This window comes from Bos mutus, chromosome 5 (genome assembly GCF_027580195.1).
Source record: "Bos mutus isolate GX-2022 chromosome 5, NWIPB_WYAK_1.1, whole genome shotgun sequence".
Classification (NCBI taxonomy): Eukaryota; Metazoa; Chordata; class Mammalia; order Artiodactyla; family Bovidae; genus Bos; species Bos mutus.
In genome coordinates, this window is record NC_091621.1 from 108,993,274 (window position 1) to 109,016,708 (window position 23,435).

The 23,435-nt window shown below is 41.8% G+C and overlaps 1 protein-coding gene across 1 annotated transcript in view; it reads left to right on the forward strand.

Annotated features, from left to right (window-relative positions):
• Positions 1 to 18,667, forward strand: part of ENTHD1 (ENTH domain containing 1) — an 86,459-nt gene extending 67,792 nt beyond the window's left edge. The window contains exons 5-6 of the mRNA XM_005899454.2: positions 3,989 to 4,384; positions 18,063 to 18,667. Coding sequence (XP_005899516.1) covers positions 3,989 to 4,384; positions 18,063 to 18,667 — 1,001 coding nt within the window. The remainder of the gene's footprint in view (positions 1 to 3,988; positions 4,385 to 18,062) is intronic.
• Positions 18,668 to 23,435: the final 4,768 nt, after the last annotated feature.

Here is a 23,435-nt window from a genome sequence, read left to right on the forward strand (position 1 = left end):
ACTCTATATTCCTCTCTGCCTTTTCAGTGGAACTCACAGAAATTCTCTCCCAGGGAAATTTGGGAGTCCCTCATGAAACAGTCCCTTTAGTGTTTTAGTGTTTACAGAATATCCACTTTTGTGCTTTGTGTTCAAGCATAAAAAGACAAACCTTTTGCTGTTCTCCATCAAGCCCTCACAGGTTCTCCTGGGCTTCTGAAATTTTTCCATAAATGCTATTCTTTCTTCATATGAATCAAAGAAAAAAATCTACCCCACCCACACCCCTTCCTAGGAGAAAACAAACAGGCACAGATACATAGGTCAACTGTGTACTTAACTCTGTCCCCCTCTGCAGGGTCCCACATCCCTAAAGGCAGCCCCAGGGACAAATGTCCTGATCCCAAAGCTCCAGTCACTTCAGTTATGTACCATTACAACAGTTGTTGGTCAAGAAGTACTTGGTGCAGCTGGTTCTCGTTATTCTCTCTCATAGTCCCCTAATAAAAAGAGCATTGACTTAGAAATCAGGAATTTGGGCTTCTGGTCCTACTTCTGCCCTTGAATCATTTTGTGAGCCTGACAAGTCACCTGACCTCCAGAAATCTCAGGTTCTCCTGTGTATCACAAAAGGACTGAATTAGAATGTCCTCTAAGACATCTCTTGTCCTCTGCTCATGTTCCTTTTAACAACTGGATCATCCAGATAAAGATTCCTGGAACAAACATTTATCAAGTGAGTGTTAGGTACTCTGCCAGTCACTTATGGATTGAACAAGTTGAACACAATATATGCCATGAGTGAGTGTGCAAACTCTAGGGGGTGTCAGAGCTGTCAACAAGCTCTAATGAGGTGTCAACAACAAGATTTGTTCATTGCTGACATCAGAGCTTAGTGCCTGCCACATACTAATACATAATAAATATTTGTCAAATGAATGAATAATATTTGAAATATGATGTGTGTGCATGCTTAGTCATGTCCAACTCTTCACGACCCCATGGGCTGTAAATATTTGAAATGATAAGTGAAAACAAGGATATTCCCATTGTATCATGCAAAACAAAGAAAATAGGGGTTCATTTTAACTTGGAGGATATATAAAGGATTTCACCAAGGAGGCAGTATTTGAATTGAGTTTAGAAGAGTGGAAAGGTTTTTGATAGAGAAGAAGGGTAAGGATGAGGATGTTCTAGACTGAAGGAAGAGCACAGAGAGACATGAAACCAGAGACGTGAAAGTGTATGTCCACCTGATGGCCATCAGCCTGGAGGCTGGAATCAGGTATAAAGAGGGAGGAGCATTTTGGGCAGAAGGAGCAGCATGGGTGAAGACTTGGTACTGGAAATAAACATGGTGAATGTGAAGAACTGGGAGAGGTTCAGCAGAACCGTACAGTCTTAGGAAGAGTATGCTGCAGTCCATGGCGTCGCAGAGGCTTGGACACGACTTGGCAACTGAATAGCAACAACAGCACAAAATGAGACGAGAGGTAAATGGGGACGGACTTAGAAAGAGCCTTGTAAACCCTGTTAAGTAGTTTGAAGACGTACTGGAAAGAAGTGACATGAGCAGGTTTTCAGTTTGGAAAGGCCACTCTGGCGGTACCGTGCAGAATGAACTGAGAGAACGGGCGGGGAGACCTCTTAGAGGCGGTAGTAGCAACTGTGCTCCAAATAACCTGCATGACGGGGAGTTAATGGTCATGTTAATAGAGGTAGAACAAGCACCCAGGGTGAGCAGGCTGGAGGGTAGTGAGACCGCCCTGTACAGAGAGATGGGTATGTACTGGGGGCTAGAACTCAGCAGAAGTCAGAGCTGAGAATTAAAATGTGTGAATTACTTGCATACAGGTGATGGATCTCATCCTCCTTTAAGAGCAGTAATAGGTGACATCACCCTGGGATATGGTGGAGGCAGAAGAGAAAGGGGCCGAGGATAGACTGTCTACATTTTAGAGGAGACAGAGCCAGGGAAGAATATTGAAAAGGTTGCTTAGTGAGATGAAGGAGTGCCAGCAGAGTTCACTTGAAGCATCCACAGAGGAATGAGTTTCAAGGAGTGTCTTGAGATTTCAGTTTCTTTCTTTCTTTAGATTTAGATGGAGTATTATTATGACTATTGTCATCAGAAAGTCACTGTCATTCTGAATTATCTCAGTTTACATGTTGCTAAATTTCAAGATGATTTCATTACTTATAGAAAGACTTTTCTCCTAAGAAAAATGAAAGTCAATGGAAAAATATTTGACTAAAATTCACTTCTTAGCCATGCTTTTATGTAAATATGGTGAGCACACATACACTGTGGGATACCATTGATCTCATATTCTACTAAGAATATATTAATCTTTTTATCAGAACCTTTATCCACTAGATATAACATGATCGTATGAAACCTGGAACATTTTAGATATTATTTTTATCTAACAATCTTCTGTTTCCTTTAATCACTATTAAGTGGTTAAACTATATTCAATTTAAAAACCAAAGTCATCACCTCTTTTATCCTTGTGCTTCAGTTTGGCCTTCCACTCAACAGGCGTTTATCAAACACGTCCTGTGGGAATGGCACTGTTGGGTGCTGGGGTACAAAGGAAACTCCTAGTGAGGTCTCCTCAACTAACCTGTTTTCAGGTAGGCGGCCAGACTTGTATTAATAGTTAGCGAGATGACATGTTACAACTGCTCACAGGGCTCCTGACAAGATACCGTAAGATAAACAGTAATAGGATAGAGCGAGGAAAGACGGGATCAGAGCAAGCGTTGTAGAGAAGGCGAGAGTTGAACTGAGTTTTTAAGTATGAAAATATCCGGAGATGAGAGGGCTGGGGGGGCGGGGAATGGGATTCCTGGTAGAGGTAAAGATTTAGGTTTCTTGAGCTGTCTGATTCTGTGGTGAACCAGCAGCACTTTTACCCAGGTTAGCCTCCAACTGTGGATGAAATGGGAAAGAAGGTTAGAGTCAAAGAAAATTTGCTTTTCATTATAATAACTCACAGCCTGAGAGTGGTAGCGCCGAGCATCTCGGTGCTCACCGTGAGCTGCCCTGTGATGAGCACTGGCACGCGCCAGCACTTCATAGCAACTCGCACAGCTCCCATGCCTCCTGTCTTCGGGGGAGCTCAGACGAGACAGTCTTCCTTTTGCCCTCTGTCAGTTTCCTTTCTTTCCATATACTATTTCACGTGAAATTATTCGAGAGCGAGTCCCTAGCAGTGACAGTGTTGGTAACAATTTACATCCAGAAACTTGGACCAGGCTCATAATTCATATTCAATAGATAAATTTCAATTCCTCTCCATTCTCTCAATCCCTTTGATTTGTAGTAAATATTACTTGTCTGTTATATTCCAGGTACTTTTCCCATTATATCCTAGGTACTTTCATGATATTAATGAATAAAAAGGACAAAGATCCCTGACCCAGTGGAATGTACATTTTAGTAATCGTCACAATGGTTCTGGAAAAATTGCTTCTTTTCTCCCACCGAGTTATTATGAAAATTAGGTTGCTATCTAAGAGAGTGATTTTCTTTCATGGGCCCTGGATTAGACACTGGGGCGAGAAGACATTTTTTATTTTGGGGCAAAAAGACTTTTTTGTAGCTGGGGGTTCTGTGAGGATAGACCAGTATGAGGTGGCATGTTTTCTCTAGTTTATCTTGTAAGAGATGAAAGTTTGAAGGAACTAAAAATAGAGTGGTTTCAGAGATGGAAAAGTGGGTGAAGGGAGAAATATTTAAAGACAAGTTATTTGAAGCTTGCCTGGCCTTGGCTTCAGTGAGGAGAGAGAGAGAGAGAAGACAGCCACAGAATGACTAGTCATCACTTAAGCTTGGGTATACTTTAAATAGACAGAATAGAAACAGTGAAAAAGTAGAATCGACTAAACAGCAGAGAATTCTGTTACAGCATAAAAATACCCAATTATTAAAAATGCAATAAAGTTGACATAGAGTACTTTCCATTTTACTATTTTTATAGCTCTTTCATTTGTTATTTTACAGATGCTGTGCCTGTTCCCTCAGAAAAAAGCCCATCTCTGCAGACAAATGTGAGTCTGGTCAAGAACTTGGACAGTACCATTACAAAGACCGTCACAGGAAACCCTCTGCAAATGCCTTTAGAAAAGCAGCCAGCTGCAAAAAGCTGTGACACGTTGACGACTTTACAAGCACATTGGCCATCTAGTCAAGAAGAGTTCATTGGCCCTCATTTAAGGACATCAAAGTCGGATTCTGCTTTCCGTAACCAGGCCTCCGTGGAGACATTGTATGTATCTCCCTCATTCACAACATTTGACCCAATGAAAGAGACTGTAATCAGTAAGGGTCATCAGAAAGCAACACGGTCCGGCCTGGTTCCGATGGAGGATGAAAACCTCAAGACCTTAGCCACATGGGGTGAGTCTACAAGAAACCCGTCTTTTGAAGTACTCTTCTTTTACTTTTCTCTGCTTTCTGTCTCCTGATTTGTTGCCTTCTCTTATTTTCCTCCCGTTGGTATGAAGAGAGGTACTTCTGAGTTGGGAAAGTGCCCCTTTTAAAAAGGGCTAATAGCAGATCATCATCATGGTTACATGTGCTTGAGTGAAGCCCAAGTTCTGAGCAGTTTTGATACAGAACAAATTAGAAAGAACTAGCATTAAATACGGAGAAGGCAATGGCACCCACTCCAGTACTCCTGCCTGGAAAATCCCATGGACGGAGGAGCCTGAGGGGCTGCAGTCCATGGGGTCATTAGGAGTCGGACACGACTGAGCGACTTCACTTTCACTTTTCACTTTCACGCATTGGAGAAGGAACTGGCAACCCACTCCAGTGTTCTTGCCTGGAGAATACCAGGGACGGGGGAGCCTGGTGGGCTGCTGTCTGTGGGGTTGCACAGAGTCGGACACGACTGAAGCAACTTAGCAGCAGCAGCAGCAGCACCAGCATTAAATAAGAGCTTCCTGTCAAACATTTAGGTTACTTATTTAAAATCTATATAAGAGAAAGTGATTAGTGTGTATATTGGTGTGTATGCATACACATACATCCATATGGGTATGTATGTGTGTGTTTTCCCTTTTTTAAAAGCGCTGTGTACTGATAACAAAAAAGGGGCAGGGGGAGTAGAGAATTGCTTCCCTCTTCTGTCTTACAAAACATGGAGAGGGTTGCAGTATTGTTAGACTGGTTGATAGAGGATAAAGCCAGTTGAGATCCCAGGTCATTGGCTTTCAGTTGTTAAATCCTACATTTCGTAGTTTATACTTTCTTCTTAGAGTTAATTAGTAAAAGAATAACCCATTTGCTGGTACATACCCCTGGTGGCTCAGATAGTAAAGAACCTTACTGCAATGAAAGAGACCTGGGTTCAATCCCTGGGTTGGGAAGATTCCCTGGAGAACAGAATGGCTACCCATTGCAGTATTCTTACATGGAGAATTCCATGGACAGAGGAGCCTGGCCTTCTACAGTCCTCAGAGTCTCAAAGAGTCGGACATGACTGAGTGACTAACACTTTCACTTTTTTTTTGTTTCAAAGACTAAGTAGTTTATTGATTCTCATGTGTAATAATGCTTACTAACTCATAAATATAATTTTTAAAATATGAACCTTTAAAATAGAAATCCTTTAAACTGCCTCAAATTCAGGTCAGAAGTACAATAGAAATACCAACAATGGAAGCCAGAATTGTTTGAGGTTAAAGAAGCTTACCTTAATGCTAGTAAGGCCAGTGACTAGTCAGAGGTTCTTCTTACTGCTCTTCCCAGAATTTTTTTTAATTGAGTACCTAAAAATAAAACTAATTCTTAGTTTTGTCACAAAATTAACTTTTCTGCTGAGACTACTGATGGAGAAACCAATTAGTGCTGGTTACGATAGCCAGTGCATGTTATGATTAGCTCATGTGCGTGCTGTCCCCTGGGAAGCTGTTACTTTGGTCCATTTCTTCCACAAATACCACAAAAAGAAAACTGAGAATACTTTGGGTGATAGCTTGTATATCAAGTATATTTAATGATGAAAAATTACAAGAGGTTCCTCTAAAACCACTTAGCAAGGAAGACTTTTCCTCCTACTTACAATGGAGTAGATAGCATTAGTCTAGTCCTCCACCAACAATATTGGTTAAAGCTGGAAAACTATTAGAAATCATTATAAAACAACGAAGGTAGAAAACGCCTGATGGTCAGGGTCCTAGGGGAAAGGATTGTGATACTGTGATGCGATAAGTAATGTATATTTGGTCTTCACCCCTGGTTCCTAGCACGGAACTTCTGAAACCCTTGTTATTTTCCTGAGTGATAGAAGAGAAAGAGGCATTTTCTGTTATTCATCATAAACAGAATATGTTTACGTTTCAACTCCATCCCCGACCTCTGGGGAGAGGAGAAGGAATGGCCAATGATTTGATCAATCAAAAGCCAATGGGGACTTCCCTGGTGGTCCAGTGGATAAGACTCCATGCTCAGGGAACTATTAATAAGATCCCACATATTCCAACTAAGCCCACATTGCAGCTACGGAACCCACATGCCCTAGAAGCCTACACCACAGTTAGAGAAGCCCACATGCTCCAACGAAGACCCAGCGCAGCCAAAACAAATAGTAAATGCTTTTTAAAAAAGAGCAAGCAGGTGACAGTGATGGATAGTTTCAAAAAAATCAGGGGCCAATACTTTGATCAGTCATGCCTATGTAATGGAACCTCTGTAAAAACCGTGGGCCATGAGGTTGAGAGGGCTTCCAGGTTGGTGAGCTCATGAACGTTCTGGGAGGACGACCGCCCAGAGGAGGCACGGCAGCTCTGTGTCCCTTCCCCATACCTTGCCCCGTGCATTTCTTCCATTTGGTTGTTCCTTTATAATAAACCAATCATAGTAAGTAAAGCAAGGTCCTGAGTTTTGTGAGCCATTCTAGCAAATTATCAAACCCAAAGAGGGTACCGTGGGATTCTTCAATTTGTAGCCAGCACATCAGAAATAGAGGAGGCCTGGACCTGCAGCTGGCATCTGAGTAGTGTCTCAGTTTTCTCCCCCTTGCCTGTTTGCCTGTTAGCAGAGCAGGGTGATAGAAGCCAAGGAAACATGAGAGGCCTGGGCTTTCTGCTATCTCAATGAGCTTGGGAGGTAGGGTTGGCGTTTGGGGCTTCCAAGGTGTCAGGGACTTAAGGGGCTAATATTTCAGAGGCGAGGGAATCACAGAGAAAAAGTCCACAAGTCTTTGTGTAATTTCTTACTGTTACTTTTGCCTGCTGCTAAACTGCTCAGGTTTTGGATAAGGTGCCGAGAAACTAAATGGGAAGAAGCCAAGAAGCTAACCAGAGATCCTGATAGTCTTGTGGTGCTAAGAACACGGAGGTTGGAGTTTAGGATATGCAGAATTGTAGGGGCTATGGTAAATACGCCGTCCTTTCAGCTGGGCCCTCTAAAGGGCTACACCCTATGCATCAGAGGTACATTCTGGAGTAAGGACAGCCTGGAAATAGAACAGCCCTCCCAAATGCTGAAACCCAGCTTCAGCTAGAGCAAAGTATCTGAAGACAATGAAATCCTTTCTTGAGTGGTGCTACAATTTTTCATGCATAAGGTTTGGCATTCACCAAAAAATTACCAGGCATACCAGGAAATGAACAAATGACCAGAAATACAGGATAAAATAAACAACAGAAACAGACTCATAAATAATCTAGATAATGAAGTTATAAGATACATACTTTAAAATAATTATGATTAATATATAAAAAAAAAAAAAAAAAAAAAACCAGAAGAAAAGATGGGGGAATTTCATTGGAATAGAATACTGCTATCTATAAAAAGGAGTCAACCGAATTCCTGAATTCCAAAGCAGAAAAATAATTAGCTGAAATTAAGACCTTGAGGATACTATTCCGTTCATAAAGGTTAAGGTGTCAAAAGAGAGAGCTCAGTACTGGCAACAAAGTTGAAAAGTTATAAGGGAAACCCTGAAAGGGAGGGAGACTCAGAAGGAGTCTCATATTCCATTTGTAAACTCTGCCCAAATTCTTGACCAATAAGACACACATTTCTACTTTTCTATAAAAGGCATTACTGGAGCCGACCCCGGCTGCCTGGGCCTCACCTACCCGCAGCTTTGCCCCGTGCCCTCCACAGTCAAGACTGGCCCCCATGGCAGGCCCACCCTGTGCCCTGCTGGGTGCCCGATGGCTTTGGCATGGGGTTTGGACTGTCCTCCCACTGAATGAAGAGGGTGGAGCAGTTATTCTGCGTGGAATAAATGGTCCCAAGTAGAGCTGTGGGGAGAAGGCAATGGCACCCCACTCCAGTACTCTTGCCTGGAAAATCCATGGACGGAGGAGCCTGGTAGGCTTCAGTCCATGGGGTCGCTAAGAGTTGGGCATGACTGAGCAACTTCACTTTCACTTTTCACTTTCATGCATTGGAGAAGGAAATGGCAACCCACTCCAGTGTTCTTGCCTGGAGAATCCCAGGGACAGGGGAGTCTGGTGGGCTGCCATCTATGGGGTCGCACAGAGTCGGACACGACTAAAGTGACTTAGCAGCAGCAGCAGTAGAGCTGTGTTAACTCCTGACCCCACTACAGCCCCACTCTCAAAATCAGGTCCTCGCTTCAACACAGTAAAAACCATGGTGAGACTCTTCTGCACCCCCGGTTCCATTCTCATGGTCTGGAAAGGGCCTAGCCCTGGAGGCTGCTGTTGGGGAAGGCTCCCCCCCGGCACCTGGGTGTTCCTGAAGGCCCCTGTGGTCTGTGGAGCGGATCCCTGGTAAGTTGGTCCTTTTGGGCAGCACTTGATGACCTGGCCTTGAAAGATGCTCTTGTCCGGCTCCATGGTGGCCTGGGCTGAGCTCTCAGTGGCAAACTCTATTATGTAGGCATAGCCCTTGAGGGTGTCCAGAGAACTTGCCACCCAGGATGGGGACCCGGTGGATCTCACCACAGTGGTTAAAGCCATAATATATGTCTAGGGGAAGACCCCAGTGAATCGTGGGGGAGGGGTAAGATAGCACTAGAAATTGTAAATATGTGGGTAAATAGAAAATGCCATATATTTTATTTTAAATTTTAGTGTTAAAAGTGTCGCTGTTGTTCAGTTATTAAATTGTGTCTGACTCTATGAGTCACCATGGACTGCAGCGTGCCAGGCTTCCCTCTTTCACTGTCTCCTGGAATTTGCTCAGATTGAGTCAGTGATGCTATCTCACCATCTCTTCCTCTGCTGCCCCTTCTCCTTTTGCCTTCAATCTTTCCCAGCATCAGAGTCTTTTCCAATGAGTCGGCTGAAGGAAAAGATTTGAGGTGAGAGATAGAGACAAGAGCTGGTGAGCAAGGTAGGGGGAAAGATCCTGAGACGGAGGGCGATATGGGGAAGGCAGACTAGAATCCAGACCAGAAAGAGAGTCACCTTGTGCTGAGAACCCATGAGGAAGGAGGAGAAAGGGTGTACCGGATGTGAGGGAAGGGTCTTATTGTTCTTAATAATTAAATGTACTGAACATTCATGAGCTGCACTCTGTATGTCATGGCCTCCGTATCTTACTGTCTGGGGTCACCTGCCAAGCCTGAGGGTTTGGAGTGGTTTCGTTTTTTCCATGAAGAAACTGGAAAAAAATTAGAACAGCCACTGCAGAAAATGGAAGAAGGAGCTGCTGAGACTCTGAGAAGATGGAGGAGCAGTAATTTGTAGTGGTCCAGTTTTTCAGGTCTGGGCTTTTTTTTTTTTCCTATGCTGAGCATCCCAGGGATAGAAATGAAAAAGGCAGATATTTAAATTGAAATAGGCCTATGATAGGGATTGACCAACTTTCAGCCTGGACTGAATCTGGCCCACTGCCTGTTTTTGTAAATAAAAGTTTTATTGGAAAACAACCATACTACTTGGTTCACATATTGTCTTTGGCTGCTTTTGTGCCACATCAGCAGAGCTTAGTAGTTCAGAGACCGTATGAACCACAAATCCTAAAAGGTCTCCTATCTTGTCCTTTATATCAAAGTTTTGATGACTCCTGAATTAGCAATTAGCAGCAAGGAGACTTCTCTGATGGTCCAGTGGCTAAGACTTCATTACAGGGGGCACAGTTTCTATTCCCTGGTTGGGGACCTAGGATCCTGCATGCCACCCAGCAAGGCCAAAGAAAGAAATCAGCGGCAAGTAAGGTCCCTTGGACTGCAAGGAGATCCAACCAGTCCATTCTAAAGGAGATCAGCCCTGGGTGTTCTTTGGAAGGAATGATGCTAAAGCTGAAACTCCAGTACTTTGGCCACCTCATTTGAAGAGTTGACTCATTGGAAAAGACTCTGATGCTGGGAGGGATTGGGGGCAGGAGGAAAAGGGGACGACAGAGGATGAGATGGCTGGATGGCATCACCGACTCGATGGATGTGAATTTGACTGAAATCCGGGAGATGGTGATGGACAGGGAGGCCTGGCGTGCTGGGATTCATGGGGTCGCAAAGAGTTGGACACGACTGAGTGACTGAACTGAACTGAACTGAACTGAAGGCAGAAGACATTCAGCAAGAGAGTAGCCAGAAAATGGCTAAAGTGATGGATCCTGGGATTCTAGACTGGTTTAAGAAAGGAGCCAGAACCAAGAGGACACTGATAGAAAGACAGAAAAGAGAAAGATCACTGCATCTTTGCATGGCATCATTGCATCAATGAGGCCAAAGTGCAGATGTATAAAAAGGAATGTAAAAGGAATCCATAGAGCTGGAAGAAACTGAGAAGAAAAAGTAATCTTGGAAAACAAGGTTTCAAAGTAGGGCAGTTGTGAGTGATGACATTCTAGGGAATACTCAGAGGAATGGCTGAAGGTCATTGTGGTTGAGGAATTCAAGAAATGATGAGACTAAATGTATGTTAGTCTCCATGGATACTGGGTGGTGGAGTATAACAACAGAGTACTTTTTTTCTGGTTTTCATTTAAGTGTTTGTTTATAGGAAGGGTCCAGGTCCAATGTCATAAAACTCTTTGGAGATAATGAACTGGACAAATTAAAAAAGTACTTGCATATTTTAGCGGTTCTCAGATACCAGGGAGACTATCTAAGGCAGCCAGCTTTAATATCTTTACTGAATGAGAGGAATGAATTTGCTGCAGCAACCTCCTTTGACCTTTTGATGCTCAGTACCTCTGTTCTGAGAACAGCCCATTCCTTCTGCTCCTGTGCTTATTTGTCTGAAGCTCAAACTGTTGTTTTAGGTCGTTAGTTTAACACGCACTAAAAAGGAAGAAGGAGCTAGTACATACTTCGAAGCCAATTTGGTGGCAGGCAGCTTTCCTTATAGTCTTATAAGCCACAGTCAGGGTGAGTGTGTTAGACACACTGGATTTTACTTTCTAATTTGGGGGAGGAAAAAATTATCTGTACTTTGTCTTGTTGAGATAGCAGTGACCATTCTCACTGGCTTCCTCCTCTCTGTCTCATTTGGTTCCACATTTTTTTTTTTTTACTCGATTTCAGCAGTAGTTGCTCTTTGTAGCTGTTTTTCAGTTCACCTTTGCTAGGAAAAGAAACTAAAGTGACACACACACCGAAGACTCATTTTCAATGCCTTTTTCTTTTTGCCTATAAAAGCCTTTGGAGTTAGAACGATTAACAGTGTCCCTGAAGCAATGGGGGAAATGATAGAAAGCAGTTCTACAGACCATCCCAGCTAACTCTGGTGAGCTAGTGGTCAGTGTGGGCCACAGGCACCATGTGGAGAAGAGCGTTGACGGGAGAGGAAGGCTTATCACCCTCCAGGGAAGTCACGGCCAGGGTGCTCCCGCCCCCTAGACAGGGCCCCAGCAACCCTTCCAACTGTGCAGCTCCTGCCTGCTCTTGTGCAGACAGAAAGACGCACCGATTTGATTTTTTTAATTTAATGAACTACATTTATACTTCGTAAGCAAGTGAGAAAACTCATCTTTAATCCAATAATCCAATTTTCCCAATAAAAGTCCAGCATAAGTGATTTATAACTACTTAATAATAAGCAGCAGACTTACTAGCATTTCTCTCTAGCCCCATGTTACTCCTAAATCTGGTTCTTTTATGTAGCTTATTTATAATAATGATACTAAAAATAAATTTTCAAATATGGCAGCTTTTAAAAATTGAGATCTAATTCCTGTGCCATAGAATGCACCCTTTGAAAATGGACAGTGTAGTGGTTTTTCAGTGTATTCTCAGAGTTGTACAGTCATCACTACTAATGTCAGAGCACTCCCATTACCCTCAAAAGTTCCGTACACACGAGCAGTTGCTCTCTGCCTCCTTTATCCCAGGCCCTGGTAGCCACTGTCTACTTTCTGTCTCTATGGATTTACCTTTTCTGGACATTTCACGTGATGGAGTCATGCAACATGAGGCCTTTTGTGATTAATTTCTTTCACTGAGCATCGTGTTGTCAAAGTTTACCCACAATGTAGCATAAATCAGTAAGTCATTCCTTTTTGTGGCTGGATATTATTCCAACGTATGGATAAACACATTTTCTTTATCATAATCAGTTCACAGACGTTTGGGTTGTTTCCACTTTTTGGCAGTTATGAATAATTCTGTTACAAAGAATTTTGTAAATGTTTCATTCTTTAGCCATAGAACAAAATCAGGATAATATAATTCCTGTGTGTAGGTAACTTGACAGCCATTCTATATTAGTGAGGAAAACTGAAAGAGATGAATTGGAGAATGAGAAAAAGAAAAAAATCCCTCTGTTGTACAGTGAACTGTTTACCAAAGACCAGCTGCTCGCAGAAAAATTTACATTTACTGCTAAAGATAACTTTAAATATTTCCAGAAGTATTTGTTATCTTATTTTTTTCAACCCAGTACTTCCAAATGCTTTTTAAGTTTAAAATTGTAGTATAATAATTAACAGTGTGTGCGTGCTAAGTCGCTTCAATCGTGTCCAACTCTTTGTGACCCTAATTAGCAGATCCAGTGTTATTTGTGAGTATAAAAAATTAGAGATAACACATCAGCATTTGGAAAAATCTTGTCACTGCTATCTTCAAGCGAGTCCGGCATTCATTAGCATGCCTGTATCACACAGTGAGACTTTTAAATCCAGCCATTTGCTGCAGCTGATTTGCAATACTTGCTGCATTTCAGCTCTGGGGGGTCGACTGTATGAAGAGGATGCTGGTTAACAACCTCCGCAGTGAGCCCCGCAGTGAGCCAGAGAAGGGTCACTAACTGGGGAGGGAGATGCGCCCTGAGGCGCAGTGTGCAGTGGCTGGTACAGCTGCAGTGTGTTTGGAAACAAAAGTAAATTGGCGTGCAGCAATTAGAGATGAAGTGGGTTCTTATGAGCAAAAGCATCAAGCAGCCTACGAATCAAAGCTGCAGAACTATAAACAGTGAGAAGCTGTTTACTCAGCAGTTGTAGCTACGCAGCAGGAGAAAGGTGGGCATACAGCAAGAAGCAGTGATTCTCTGACCAGAGCACGTAGCAGAAACACCTGCAGGTTTGTTCAAACCCAGTTTTCTGAGCCCCAATGCCCAGTGTCTGATTCAGCTGGTCTGGGGTGGGGCCCTAGAACTTCATTTTAACAAATTCCCAGGTGATGCTGCTGCTGGTTCAGGAACCCCACTTTAAGAAACACTGGCATTAAACTGTGGGCTTCCCTGGTGGCTCAGCTGGTAAAGAATCTGCCTGCAGTGTGGGAGACCTAGGTTCGATCCCTGGGTTGGGAAGATCCCCTGGAGAAGGGAAAGGCTACCCACTCCAGTATTCTGGCCTGGAGAATTCCATGGACTGTATAGTTCATGGGGTCCCAAGAGTCAGACACAACTGAGCAACTTTCAGTTTCAGCATAAAACTGAAGCCAGGTACTCGTCATGTCACACGTGTGTGCCTACCATAACTGTGTTATCTTTAAATATATTTGTTGTTGTTCAGTGACTAAGTCGTGTCCAACTTTTTGCAACCCCATGGACTGCAGCACGCCAGGCCTCCCTGTCCCTCACCATCTCCTGGAGTTCACCCAAGTTCATGTCCATCAAGTCAGTGATGCCATCCAACCATCTCATCCTCTGCTGCCCTCTTCTCCTCCTGCCCTCAGTCTTTCCCAGAATCAGGGTCTTTTCCAATAAGTCAGCTCTTCACATCAGGTGGCCAAAATATTGGAGCTTCAGCATCAGCCCTTCCGATGAGTATTCAGGGTTGATTACCCTTAGGATTGACTGGTGTGATCTCCATGCTGCCCAATGGACTCTCAAGAATTTTCTTCAAATCACAATTCAAAAGCTTTAGCATTCAGCCTTCTTTATGATCTAGCTCTCACATCCGTACATGGCTACTGGAGAGACCATAGCTTTGACTATGCGAACCTTTGTTGGCAAAGTGATGTCTTAGCTTTTTCATACTCTGTCTGGGTTTGTCATAGCCTTCCTTCCAAAAAGGAAGTGTCTTCTAATTTCATGGCTGCAGTCACCATTCACAGTGATTTTGGAGCCCAAGAAAAGAAAATCTCTATCATCTCAATTCCAAAGAAGGGCAATGCTAAAGAATGTTCAAACTACCAGACACTTGTGCTCACTTCCCATGCTAGTAAGGTTATGCTCAAAATCCTTCAAGCTAGGCTTCAGCAGTACTTGAATCGAGAATTTCCAGATGTACAAGCTGGGTTTAGAACAGGCCGAGGAACCAGAGATCTTTAAATATATAAGATAACATTATACTAACATTTGACTGAAATATTATTTTCCTCCTGGCCTTCTTAAATCTTCCTTATGAAATCATTCTTTCTTACCAGAGTGAACTATTTCTGGAATAGTTCCTTAGTACTCTCACGTGTGTGGTTTGGGTCCTAGAATCCTAGAATCTCACCAAGGATATATAGCTCTGTCGGCTGATGCCTTGATCTTGCCTGAAACATTCCTGCCAAATGGTTGCTCAGGCTGTGCATGAGCTCCATGAGTGTTAAGAACCTCACCGCTTCCCAAAGCAGCGCGTGTCAAGTGTGGGAAACCACAACTATTTAAACGTTTTCATTTTTCAACTGGACTGAAATCTCTTTTCCTGTTACTTTCTCCTGCTAACAGCAGTTCCAACATGTACACAATATGAGAAACGGAAGATAAATATTACTAAGATTTTCTGATTGTTTTCAATTAACTAAATATAGCCTCCTACCCTTTGTCTTCCTATCTGTTTTGGGGTAAAGATTTGCATATACATGACTGAGCGATTTCACTTTCACTTTTCACTTTCATGCACTGGAGAAGGAAATGGCGGCCCACTCCAGTGTTCTTGCCTGGAGAATCCCAGGGACAGGGGAGCCTGGTGGGCTGCTGTCTTTGGGGTCGCACAGAGTCGGACACGACTGAAGCGACTTAGCAGCAACAGCAGCAACCCTTCTACATCCCTCATCATCCTGGTTGCCTGCCTTCTCAACTTTATATCTAGAATTTAACATAACTCTCTAATAGAGTAAAAATAATTATAATATACTAGAATGGTGTGGATGTAGAGCTTAGTGGATTAGATTATGTGCTTTAACATCACAGACTTGAATTTGAGTCTCATCTCTACCCCTTTTTAGCCTTGTGATCTTGGGAAAGTTTCTTTGCTTCTTTGAGATGCCTTTGCCTCATGTTTTAAATGGGATTATGAAGCCTATTCCACAGGTTGTTGTTGGAGTGTGGTGCTAAATAAAGAGAATTCGAAAATAGCTAATTGAAAAGCAGTTTAAATCCTTAGACTTTTCCTCCTTGTCAAACAGATGAATAGTTGCCCTGAATATTCAACCAACTCTCACAACCTCTGGCAGAAGTCTAGAGATGTGTTTTCTGGAGAAGGTACATGGAGGGTCTCTGAAGTGAGATGCTAGCCACTGGAGAACGTGTTACTCTAGCCTGAGAATAGACCAAGAAAGACAAGGATCCAGGATATATTGATGGAAAATAGGAGGGTGGCATAGAGATGTGTCCAATGACAGCTGTGAGTACAGCCCAGAGAGTTTCAGAGTGACTCAGGACACGCATATATAGAGGCTTCCGTCATTGGCAGGATGGTAACCACATACCCTCTTTTTAATCCAAGGATAGCATGTTGGATAAGCCTGACCTGGATTCTTAAGTGTGCTTGTCCTGTCTTGACCGTTTGTTAATGAAGTTCCTACTTTCCTTTCTGTGGCCTGCTGCTGCGCCAGCTGAGAATACTCATTTCACCCCCTTAAAGTTTCGTGATTGGAATTCTCTCCTGAGAACTGGAGCTAGGCGCTGAGAATACTCATTTCACCCCTTAAAGTTTCGTGACTGGAATTCTCTCCTGAGAACTGGAGCTGGGCACCAGGTGGCTTTGAAGCCAAAAATAGAAGCTGTCTGCCCTGGCCACATTTTTAGACAAGAGGTCCAATTTAGTTTAGAATGACATGAATATGTAAAATAAATAAAATAAGAAAGAAAGATAAGTCTTGTGTGCTAAGTGGTAAGCATTAATCTCCCTCTTCTATGACTTATAGTGAATAAGGTTTTGTTTTTTTAATTATTTTATTCTCAAATTATTCTCACTGTTATTTTATTTACTTTTAGTTTTTGGCCATGCCTCGTGGCGTGTGGGATCTTAGTTCCCAGAGCAGGGATCAAACCCATGCCCGCTTGCAGTGGAAGCACAGAGTCTTAATCACTGGACTGCCAGGGAATTGCCAATTAAAATTTTTTTAAAGTAGTAAGTCCAGAGTTAATTTCAAAGACTTCGGCACTGGAATTTGACAACTTGTATCACCTTTTAAGGCATACGAGCTCAGTCACATCAGTCGTGTCTGACTCTTTGCAACCCCATGGACTGTAGCCACCAGACTCTGTCCATGGACTTTTCCAGGCAAGAATACTGGAGTGGGTTGCCATTTCCCAACCCAGGAATTGAACCCATGGCTCCTGCTTTGGCAGGTAGATTACCACTGAGCCATCTGGGAAACCCACCCAAGGCATAAATGAATAAAAAGACATTCCAAGGAGACAAGAAAATGATCTATGTCCAATAAAGTTTGGAAAACACTTGAATAACTTACAGGTGGCCTTTGTATACATGGGTTCAAACTGCATGAGTCTACTTATACACGATTTTTTTTTCAGTAAATACATAGAACAGTACTATACAATCTGAGGTTGATTGAGTCTGCTGATTTGGAACTGCAGATATGGTGGGCCAACTGTAAAGTTATATGGGGGTCTTTGACTGTGGGGCGGGCCAGCACCCCAACCCCCATGTTGTTCAAGGGTCAACTATACTATGGATTTCTCAGAACCTTGAATATGCTAACGGATATTGTTAATCTCCTAATGGGAGGCACAGTGTGCGATTGGCCAATCTTATTTGACTTTGAAACCCAGTTCTCACAAAACATCTTTTTACATCTTAAAGGACACAGTGTTCTCCATAATGGTTTGGGAAATAATGATTTAGAATAAAGTGTGAAAGAAGAGGTTTAATATGATTTTTGCCTGAAGGGAAGTTAAAAACATTATCAAATGTTTAATTTTATGGAAAATAGGCTTAGAATGCTTTTCATTTTATTTGTAGTTTCTTGGTGGAAAAAAAAAATTATATGCAAGTGCTAAAGTGTCCTGGATCTCGGATGGGTTGGACTCAGCCTTGACTATATTTGACTGTTGAGAGAAAAAGCTCAGTTTTTTAGCTCCAAGGCACTTGTAGTTGGTGGTTCGTTTTGCCATAATATTTTCTGTTAAAAACCAAAAAAAGAAGGAATCTAAGTTACAGGTTTCTTAGACTTTCTGTTTTAAATGTCAACTTAAAATTCTGGCAGTGAGTAGAAGAGGGTATAATATTCTACTTTTCTGCTCTCTGATAAGTGTAGTGTAAAAATATATTGGGCAAAGTTTGAGAGTCAAGATGAATATTGATATTTCTATTTAAGTCCCTTTTCTAGGGTATTATTGATGTATCACACATCTTTAGATTTTCTCTGTTTCCTGCTTTGGTTTTATTTGGGCCTATTGTGACTCTTTAACATATAAAATTCTAAGTAGTTTATGCTGAGACCAGATAGAATCTGACATTGTAAAATTATGTAAGCTGTTACTCTTATTTGTATGTTGCCTAATCTGTGTCTTTCATTTATACATTTTAGTTTCAGCTGCCTCTGAGGGAACATTCTCCTTTTCTACTTTATCTGTGTCATCCCCTGATTCAGCCTCTCCAGTGAAGTCTGTTCATCCCTTACCCCCAGTTTTGCCCGGACCTTCCTTTTGGACTTTGTCCCGTCAACAATCTTCTTCTGCCTCTGTTAAAAATATAGATAAGACAGCCAGGATTCATCACCCTTTCGCTCCTAGGAGTCCATTGTCCTCCGATGAAAAAGAAAATGACCACCTCAACCTACTGGAAATTCTTTCAGACAACTCCGGTTCTGCCAAAGAGAAGACAAGTTCTATTTCTAGCAGTAATTGGGTAGCGTTTTCCACTCAGAATGTAGACCATTTCACCTCAATGTCCTGCTCTAGTTCTCAGGCAACCAAAGACCTGTCTAGGGAGCCTGAAGCAGACAATTCCACTAATGTTCTTCTTGGGGAGGTAAAAAATGCCATAGTCACGTTGCACGAAGACCTGAGCATGGTGATACGAGAGCTTAATGTCATCAGTAGCCGTCTGGTAAGCATGAGTGGCTCCAGTCCACAAATAAGCAAGTCTCTGCAGTTCCCCCAGTATTCTGAGGCGGGCTCAGATCAAGTCTAATTATCTCAGTAGCTATTTTTGATAGAACACAAAACATTTTATAGATTCTCATACTGTGCAAAAATAGAATGATAGTTTGATTATTCTTTGTCAGGTTTATTAAACAAGTATACGTCAAACCAATAAATTCGTCTGGGTGGTTTATTTTTTAAAGAGAAAAAGAATCACCTTTGATAATATTTTCAGGTTTAAATATTAGTTCATTTGAAACTGAAGAGAATTTCATTCCTCCATGCTCTGAACTTTACCTCAAAATAACATTGAGCAGTAGTGAAAGTTGTGGTAATGCTTCAAACAGCAGATGACTATTCCAGAGTTCCTGGATAAGTTGGCAGTAAGAAGCCTCTCATTTTCCATCAGTATGGAGCTTCATCGTTAACAAGCCTTTGCCTTGTCTCAGGAGAATTGAGTCTGGGGTATATGTTTCACACCTTTTCATGTCACCTTTCAGGTTCTGCAAAAAAGGGCCAAAAATCTTTCCCTTCTTGTGGATGCCACAGGTGGTTGCGAGTTAAGTTGAGATAAGTAGGGCATGAAATAGGTGGGGTTTTGCTGTTTTTGTTGTTGTTATATGCAAAGTGAATTTAAATGTGTACCTTTTTCTTGTATTTTGGAAAATAAATTTGGTGTTTTTAGTCTTTTATGTATCTTTTTTAATTGTTTAAGACAGCTTTTTAAATAGAACTGTCTCAATTATTTATGGGGGAAATGATCTGGTTTGGGGATTACAGACCAGTGATTCTCAATCCTGCTGCAATTAGAGTCACCAGAGAAGCTTTTGTTTTGTTTCATATTTATTTGAAAGAACAATGTAAAGGGCTCCATGTACCCATTGTTCAGTCTCGGCAATTACTAACCAAAGGCTAAAATAATCTCTGATAATTTTGAAGAAATATGAGACATTTAAAAAAGAATTCTAGTGCTCTGGGTGCTGGTCCCAAATGAAAACTGGTTTTCGTCATGCACACTGGGTTAAGAACTAGAGGACACGTGCAGGAACATGGGGTGAGGAAATAAGCCAGTCGGAAGGCTGTTGAAGTTACCCGGATAAGAGCTGGACATGGCTCAAGCCAGGGTCAGCACAGTAAAGGTAAATGAGAAGTGATTCACTTAGGGGTTTGCTGATGAGTTGGATAAAATACGTGAAAGAGAAGAGTCAAGGATGAACCCAAAGGTATTGGACTGAGCAACTAAAATTCAAGATGAAGTTGCCATCAACTAAGATAAGGAAAGTTGCAGATAGAAAAAAATTTAGGGACTTCCCTGGCGATCCAATTGTTCAGACTCTGCTCTTCCACTACAGAGGGCATGGATGGGTTCACTCTCTGATCAGGGAACTAAGATCCCACGTGCTGTGTGGTGTGGCCAAAAAATACAGGTCCCTTTAGTCAAGGCTATGGTTTTTCCAATAGTCATGTATGGTTGTGAGAGTTGGACTATAAAGAAAGCTGAGCACTTAAGAACTGATGCTTTTGAACTGTGGTGTTGCAGAAGACTCTTGAGAGTCCCTTGGACTGCAAGGAGATCCTAAAGATAAATCTTAAAGGAATCAGTCCTGAACATTCATTGGAAGGACTGATGTTGAAGCTGAAACTCCAATACTTTGGCCACCTGATGGCTGATTCACTTGAAAAGACCCTGATGCTGGGAAAGATTGAGGGCAGGAGGAGAAGGGGACGACAGAGGATAAGATGGTTGGATAGCATCACCAACTCAATGGACATGAGTTTGAGTAAATTCCGGGAGTTGGTGATGGACAGGGAGGCCTGGCATGCTGCAGTCCATGGGGTCACAGAGTCAGACATGACTGAGCAACTGAACTGAACTGAACTGAATTAATTTTTTTTAATTTAAGGCATCCATTTTTTAAAATTTCAGATGTCTATTAGATAACCAAGTAGAGATATCAAGTAAACAATTGGACAGAAGAGTGAGTTTGAGAGAGATCTAGATTGAAATGGAGGCTAGTAAGTGATTTTTATTTAAAGTTATGAGACTAGATGAAATTACCAAAGGACTCAGTGTGATAATGGAAAGAAGTTGAAGGCCTGAGCCCTGGGGCATTCTAACATAAGATTAGGAAGAAGCTGGGAAACTAAGGAAGGAAGTTGAAAAAGAGGCACCACTGAGGTAGGAACAAAACAATATTGTCTGTGGCATTTGGAATCCAAAAGAGTTTTTGTTTTCTTGGCCCTTTTCTATATATATTATAGAAGCAGCTTGTCAAGTTCTTTCCAGAGCCCTATTCAATTTTGAATAAAGTTGCATTAACTCTATTAATTTGGAGAAATTTTTACAAATTTAATCTTCCAATCCATGAACATGGTATATATCTAAAACCTCTGTCCATATAGATGTTCTTTTCATGTTTTTCAATAAGCTCATTATTTCCCCCCAAGAAGGCTTCTATTTCTTTTTTTAAAGACTTAATCCTTTGTTCTTCATATTTTTGTGCTATTTAAGTGCTACTGTTTTACCAGTTTTATTTGTAATTTTAGAAGAGTTTATAGAAATGTTCAATGTACAGTTGTACATTGCACATCCATATAGCCTTTATTCAGATTCACCAGTTGTTAACATGCTGCTATATTTGCCTTACCTCCCTCTCTTGCTAAACACATCTGTGTCTATATACACATTATATAGATAAACACACACATTTTGCTGAGCTATTTGAAAATAAATTTCAGATATCATGACACTTCACAGCAGAATATTTCAGCATACTTATTGAATGAATCTCAGGGTGATTATTTCCCAACCTACCTTCAAGTTAACGAATTCTGTCTTCAGCTATATATGATTTGTTGTTAAATCTTCACTTAGTTTTTAATTCAGCTACTGTATTTTCCATTTCTATAATTCTACTTGATTCTTGTATTCCAAGGCCAAATATGCCTGTTACCCCAGGTGTTTCTTGACTTCCTACTTTTGCATTCCAGTCCCCTATAATGAAAAGAAGAAATATCAATAACCTCAGATATACAGATGACACCACCCTTATGGCAGAAAGTGAAGAGGAACTAAAAAGCCTCTTGATGAAAGTGAAAGAGGAGAGTGAAAAGGTTGGCTTAAAGCTCAACATTCAGAAAACGAAGATCATGGCATCTGGTCCCATCACTTCATGGGAAATAGATGGGGAAACAGTGGAAACAGTGTCAGACTTTACTTTTTGGGCTCCAAAATCACTGCAGATGGTGATTGCAGCCATGAAATTAAAAGACACTTACTCCTTGGAACGAAAGTTACGACCAACCTAGATAGCGTATTGAAAAGCAGAGACATTACTTTGCCAACAAAGGTCCATCTAGTCAAGGCTATAGTTTTTCCAGTGGTCATGTATGAATGTGAGAGTTGGACTGTGAATAAAGCTGAGCACCGAAGAATTGATGCTTTTGAACTGTGGTGTTGGAGAAGACTCTTGAGAGTCCCTTGGACTGCAAGGAGATCCAACCAGTCCATTCTAAAGGAGATCAGTCCTGGGTGTTCTTTGGAAGGACTGATGCTAAAGCTGAAACTCCGATGATACTTTGGCTACCTGATGCGAAGACTCATTGGCAAAGACTGATGCTGGGAGGGATTGGGGGCAGGAGGAGAAGGGGGCGACAGAGGAATAGATGGCTGGATGGCATCACTGACTCAATGGACACGAGTTTGAGTGATCTCCGGCAGTTGGTGATGGACAGGGAGGCCTGGTGTGCTGCAGTTCATGGGGTCGCAAAGAGTCGGACACGACTGAGCGACTGAACTGACTGCCTGACTGACTGACTTGGTTCTTGTAAAATTGGCTATATTATTTTTCACAGACCTCTGTTTATTACAGATAGTGTCAAGCATATCTTTGTTAGTAGAAATGGTAAGTAAACTAGTATAAAATTCTTACTGGTAAGAATAATAAGTAAACTAAAGAGTATTCTTGCTAGCAAACTATTAAGAATGGTCTAATACATGCATAAGGCTATAAATTTTCCTTTGCATAACTGCAATCCACAAATTTTTAAAAATTGAGATATAATTTAAGTTCCATTCAGCTCAGTCTCTCAGTCATGTCCAACTCTTTGCCACCCCATGCACTGCAGCACACTAGGCCTCCCTGTCCATCACCAACTCCCGAAGTTTACTCAAACTCACGTCCATTGAGTCGGTGATGCCCAACCATCTCATCCTCTGTCATCCCCTTCTCCTCCCACCTTCAATCTTTCCCAGCATCAGGGTCTTTTCAAATGAGTCAGTTCTTCAAATCAGGTGGCCAAAATATTGGAGCTTCAGCTTCAGCATCAGTCCTTCCAATGAGTATTCATAGTAGTTAGGTAAATCATGGCCATTGCTTGAAGTCTTCTAGAATAATCAGGTTAATCTCAGACTTAAATTCCTCATAAGAGATTGTTCATTTCAAATTCATTATCAATGCATAGCCATATGGTTCCACTTCACCATAAGGAGTGTCTTTTGTTTAACGCCCCACCTTATGTGAAGTAATTTGTTCTCATCACCTTTCAAGGCCACCAAAATGAAAATTGGAATTTGTTGAACTCAACACGTGCCCTTAGGGAAAAGTGGCTTCTGCAATCATCTGTCTATCAGGTCTCCATCTTTTTCAGTGCCGTAAGACTCTATACCAGGCCCTGAGGATACAGTGCCGAACAAAATCAGATATAACTTCTGTTTTCCGACAGCTTGAGTTCTAGAATTCTGGAGAACTTTGACAGATTAATCAAGTTGTGTTTTAAAATGTGAGAGGCTAATAGTTCTGGGAAATAATATATAG